The 6,054-nt window shown below is 34.4% G+C and overlaps 1 protein-coding gene across 1 annotated transcript; it reads right to left on the bottom strand.

The window, feature by feature from the left end:
- Window positions 1-316: 316 nt before the first annotated feature.
- LOC149943214 (uncharacterized) lies at window positions 317-2,508 on the bottom strand. Its single transcript, XM_090179589.1, has 8 exons — window positions 2,486-2,508; window positions 2,382-2,417; window positions 2,253-2,331; window positions 1,609-1,716; window positions 1,018-1,086; window positions 803-882; window positions 628-746; window positions 317-448 (listed from the first exon to the last, which is right to left on the bottom strand). Exons 1-7 carry the CDS (start codon window positions 2,506-2,508, stop codon window positions 629-631), a joined length of 513 nt encoding a protein of 170 aa, XP_090035715.1. The 3' UTR covers window positions 317-448; window position 628.
- Window positions 2,509-6,054: the final 3,546 nt, after the last annotated feature.

Here is a 6,054-nt window from a genome sequence, read left to right on the forward strand (position 1 = left end):
AATGATATTTGTAAAATTAATTTTTCTAAGGCATCATGCGTACATAAACTATACGCTTATGGAGTTTGGTGTGATGGGAAGAGGAAATAAAATTGTAATCCCATCATGTTGCGTGTTGAAAATTCGAGAAATATATCCAAAACCGGAAGGTGAAGAATATAAGGGTTTTGTCTTGGGGGAACTTCACATTAGCCAATGATCTCGAATTGAAATTTTAAAATTTGTAATAATTCTAAATAATGTGTATTAAAGCATCGTATGTTGTTTACAAATTTATTTGCATTTTGATCTTGGTTACAAACAACCTTTACATTGGTTTAATGTCATTGAATCCTGATATATGATTATTCAATAACGTCCCTTTGGATGGCATCTCTTTCAACGAGATTGTTTTGCTTATATTGCGTGGATCGTCGCTTGAGAATGTTGTGGGTTGTAGCATATTTCCCTACAAAAATAAAATCAAATAACCTTTATTGATCTATACAATTTATAAAATTATAATTAAATAAATAAAAATTATTGGGTCATTCCAGGGCAGATTTATTTTGTGAAAACCTGTATTTATAGGCCGAAATATTGCTTTAAGATAATTATTAAACGGGTCTAAACGGTTAAGATATATACCTCAAACGTTTGCCTTGTATTCAATATTTCTTCCATTAGAATAGGAATATAGTGATACGTCTTGGGTCCATAAATGGTACCAACACTCCATGTTTTTTTTAGAATGAAAGAACCTAAATCTACAACAAAATTAATAAATGAATGGTTACTATTATTTTGATTTTTATAATTTTACCTCCGTTCGCCGTTGGGTTTCAAAGCTGGTTTTCGACCAGCATGCGCATTGTGATCTATGGCTGCTAACAAGCAGCGTAACTGTTTGAAAAAAAAGAAGAAATTTAAGAAAACAACAACCTTATTTCCAAAAGCACGTATCTCTTTTAAGATTTTTGTAGATATTTACGTTGTTTTGGAAATAAATTAGCATAAGAATAGTAACTAAAAACGTACGTATAAGCATTTCGTTTTGGAGCATATGCTAAAATTAAGTTGTTGAATGACTAAACCCAACCGGTATGCCTGTAAGAGTTGAAATTATAATTATATAAAAATGTTGAAATCATTGGCGTTTCAAATGTGGACACAGGAAGCATGTGATTAGCCGCTGCTTACCTGAAGTTTAAATAAAATGGCAAATTTCTAAATAAATATGGTGACGTTACAATTTTTTCCAATGCCTTAAAGAGTGTTGTCGTCTGATACGATTTTGAAAACTTGTAACGACACATCTGTAGTGTTAATAGTGGCCGCCATGGCAGTTACCGTTTTTTATCAATAGGCAAATTACAATGGTGACGTTGCAGGGTTTCAGACGACAACACTCTATAAGGCGGACAATCCGGATCTAGCCATTTTCCCCCCTAATATATTCCTCTGGTACCAGAAGCTCGTGCTTACAACAGAGCCCTGCACCAAAATCCGTTGCCCACTCATGGTAATCTTTAACGTGGTTTAGACAACTTTGCCATAATCCCTTGTTATAAAAATTTAAAAAGTATATAAATAACGATAATAATAGAAATTACTAGACAAATTTTAAACCTCAAGTCTGTCTAAATCACCATCGCAAGATTTTGAACAAAACCAAAAATGGTTCCTTATAGCGGAAGCCCAAAGAGCTAGGTCTCTGCAACCTCTCAATTTTGATGCCTAAAAGATAATTAGATAAGATTTATCTTAAATAAATCATTAGACAATTGGTTAAATATGGCGGGTTGGTTGAGGCACGGGCTAACTGACTCGACTTCGTATATGTCGAGGTATAAATACGCCTCCCTTCAATAGCAAAACTAATTAATTTACAAAAATTGTAAGAATTTTTCAATGCACGCACTATTTGTCTTAAATTGAATATTTGAAAATTACCTCCAAACATTTTTTAAATATATTTTTTCCCATATGCCAAACATCCAGCTGATGTATGGCATCTTTGAAATCTCTGTTAGGTGTATACTATTTTATATAAGGTATAACAATCCGTCAGAAAAGAATAACATAATCATTTCTTTGATTATTTGGGAAAGGGCATTGGTGATCAGTTCCACCACCTTTATGTTGCGTTTTTTAGTTAAAGTAACTATTTCTTTCGCTCCTTTTCTAAATCCGATGATTTCCATTCCGGACCTTTTCCCAGTGGCCTCTCGCACATCAATAAAATTTATAGAAATAATTTTTCGTGTATTTACATCCGAGTACACATAAGTGTAATATTGGGCACTGTGTCCGGGGGAATCCTTCCTTCCGTCTGCAGCTAAGGAAATCTCACTATTCGATAAGTTATAAAAAATGTTTTTTTTTGCATCGTTTGCCAATACTTTAGAATGGCTGGTTGCATGAATATTTTCTGATACCTACAAATAGTGCAATTTTTTTATATATTTATATGATATTTTCTTTTAAAATAATCTATTTGTTATACCTATAAAATGACACTTCTGACATTATTTGCAAATTGCAGTGCTTAGCTAACTTTAAAACTTTGGCAAACTCGTTTCTTTCCAACAATATTGCACTTGCAAATTTCAAATCTCCGGCATATACACCATTTATTTCGTTTTGGCTATGCCATTGTCCCTAATAATTTAAGACGTAATTTTTAGTGAACTAAATCAAAGTTCACACGTATCGAGATTTCAAATCAAAGTTTACTACCTTTTTGTGGTTTCACCCCTTTCCGTATTCGCAATTCCATTTAAAAATTGTAGCAGTGCCACTCATTCTTTGAATATATTTCAGAGGCTTTCCGCAAAAACAGGACACACCGAAAGCTCTCTCAATAAGCTTTTCCAAACTTGTGCAAAACACAATAAATAACCAGTTCTTCGTTCATGGCTTCTTTCGACGTGCACCCACTTTTAGATTTAGGCTACAAAACATTTCCAAAATATCTATTATTTCTATGTACAAAAATTACAGTATATCATTTTAGCTTCAAAATGCTTTATATAAACGTAATTTAATGATGCAAATATTTATAATTTGTCGTACCATATCGAAAATAGTTTTACAATCGCCAATTAACAATGGGGAATTGAACGTTGATGGTATTTCACCACCAGGACTGATAAATGTGTTTTTCTTCATATATTCATATTATGCATTAAAAATAAATCGACCTAATAAATGATTTTTTGATATATATATATATAAATGTTTTACTTACGGTTTCAAGATCATTTTGCTGTACCGTCTCAAACCCCATTAAATTATAATCTTTATTCGGAGTGGTAGCATCTGACGAAATGCACGGAGAACTGTGAAATCATTCGTTCTTTGCAATTGAGTTATAATAAAAAAAATTAAAATTTAAAAATAAATTTACTAACCGAACATTACGTCTTTGTGGCGAATTTGTGTTGCCTAATGCGGCCACTTTACTTCTGAAGCTACTACTGTAAATTTGAAATTGATTTTACATTTACAAAATTATAATTAAATTAATTTAATTATAACAATTTTAACTAACTAAATTGGAGTAGAAGATTTCCGTTTGAAAGATCTTGATTTTGGTGTAATATCTATACCAGCTGATTTATTTACACTACTGTACGTTTTTGGCTCAGTTTGTGTAGTAGCGTCTGAAATAAACAGTTTTTTATAGTGCTTGACGTCATTATGTCAGATATTTACCTAAAATATACACTTACCAATTTGTGTCTGGTAAATTGTTTTTGACGAAAGTAATTTAAGTTCATCCCTTTATAAAATTATACCATTGTAAAACATGTACGTAACTAATGTTAGATTACACGGTATATAATTTCAGTGGAAAACAAGGAAATTCTTACCATTTTTGAAATAACAATATTTCAAATTTTTCATTGGTGATTTCTAATTGATCTCTTTCATTAGTCCATCGATTGTACGCTTCTATCCCCAAATTAACTCTATATTCCTTCCGCTGCATTTTGAGTCGTGCAGTTCGCGACTACGCGAATGTAACAGTGAGACAGACAAATTCGAATAAGGGTTCTGAAGTAAATAGGAGGCAGAGATCCAGTTCGAATGATAAGGTTTTGCAGTTGACATTATTCAGTGCCAAAGAATGCACGACCCTAACGTAGGAAAATTTTCCTCTCCGCAGGGAGTAAAAAGCGTGTACCTTCTTTGCACGTGCTGTTTTTGGAATTCATGGAAAAACTAATATTTCTAGATTGAGTGCGAAAAAACATCATTTTTATTTTTGCGGTTACTTCTAACATTACGTACTACATTCAAATTCGAAATGAATTTACTCCTAATCCATAGATTATTTTTAAATTAATATTTATTAAAATATTATTTATTTCATACATTTACGGTTTACCACTTACTCTTAAAATAACATTTAACAGTTAATTAATTCAATTCAAATTTGTATGTTAATACAGCTACTGTTTAGACACGCAGTGTAGCAATTTTAAAAAAAATCCCAGCCCCTAAATTTTGTAACAAAACACTCGAACCCCATCAATTATAATATCATCAATAACCTTCATTTTTCATCCCAATTATTTATTAAGGTTTCACCACTAGAATTGAAAAGTATTCATTCAATGACATAAAATTAGTAATACTATTATAAATGAGAAACAAGTACAAAATCGGGACTGAAAGTTTAAATATTTAATAATTTAGGTTCCGATAGAAACTTCTATGGTTTGTAACATTAGAGCGGCTCTTCCCCGTTATAAACTTTAGTAATGCTTTTACCATTCCCCTCCCCCCTCTTTTCAACTATAACTTTAGTAGTGCTTAATAAAGCTCCGCCCCCCCTCCTCTACCGTTATCTGTGAACGGCCTAAAACTTATTTTCCGCTTTATATTTGACAATCTCAGGGGACCTTCGGAGCCTGGGGGAATAGAAGAGTAGACAAGCGAACCCTTTTTACCGCGCGATAGAGAGCCATTTTGTTGTCAAGCGAGCTTTGTGATCTGAGGGGATTAAAATGAGGGGTTGGATCAAAAATTCCGCTTAGGAGAAAGTTTAGTTAGTTCTAGTTCGTCGCATCGCGACGGTGGTGCCAACAAGATTAAAAAAGGAAGCTCAACATCGACTTTTCAAAAAAATGCCCTTGATCGTGTGCCTTTAGAGCAGCAATTTTTTTTCGGCATTATTTTATCGTTAAAAACACAAATCAAATTTCATAAGCTACGAAATACTTCTATTTTTAAGGCTTATTATTTTGAATCAGACGAAGCACGAAAACGAGACAAGATTAGCTTCTGCGCAGTTGAAATTTTTGCCCCGTCTCTCAAAGAAATTCTTTAGTAACAATCTCACTCGGACGAGAGACGGAGATGACGTCAAAAAAAAAGGGGGGGGGGGTTGGAACACGTCTGCCTCAAGCGTTAACTCGTTTCTATAACATATTAACATTCTCTCTCCTGGGGATAGTTCTTCTATGAGTAAAGCACCAAAAAGTATAACACCAAAGATTTCAAAATTGTTTTCGTGTTCTATTACCTAAGGAAGTTTTCCCCTCACCCCAGCTCCTCTCATGAAAATCCCACTATTAAATTCTATCGACTTTATAGCCAGGTTCACACTTACCCCTAAAATCGCTTCGTTTTAGATAACTAGTTTTGAAAACCAACGTGAGAAATCGCTTCGTGTTGGTTCGGGAAGCAACTCGTCCAAGTCGGTTCGCTTAGAATCCAGAGGTGGGCAAAAAGTTGCGAGCGTTCGGAAAAATGAGCATATAGAGTTTTAAACACGGCTTGCTCAAGTAAGCGAGTACTCAAGGCAAACGAGTTTATTTTCTCTATCTCTAATTGAGAAGCCTCTGGGCGAGCGCCGAATAGTTCGCTCCGGCGTTGATGGCTGACGGCGCGCTGAGGGAGATTCCCCCCTCGACGGGTTAGTTCCCTCACTTTTAAGCGCTCACCGCGCGCTGAGCGAGATCTCCCGATCGTCGGAATAGCCCCCTCACTTTTAAGCGACGCGTTAGTACCCTCAGTAGAAAGCGCTGACGCAGCGTTGAGGGAAAATTACCGAGAGAAGGAATA

This window comes from Leiobunum rupestre, chromosome 6 (genome assembly GCF_980474605.1).
Source record: "Leiobunum rupestre chromosome 6, qqLeiRupe1.1.hap1, whole genome shotgun sequence".
NCBI lineage: Eukaryota > Metazoa > Arthropoda > Arachnida > Opiliones > Sclerosomatidae > Leiobunum > Leiobunum rupestre.

Coding starts and splice junctions, on each gene's coding strand:
- LOC149943214 (XM_090179589.1), bottom strand. CDS start 2,508: ATGTCAGAAGTGTCATTTTATAG. Junction 883..1,017: donor CCAAAACGAAATGCTTATAC/GTACGTTTTTAG, acceptor TTTTTCAAACAG/TTACGCTGCTTGTTAGCAGC. Junction 747..802: donor AAACCCAACGGCGAACGGAG/GTAAAATTATAA, acceptor ATTTTGTTGTAG/ATTTAGGTTCTTTCATTCTA.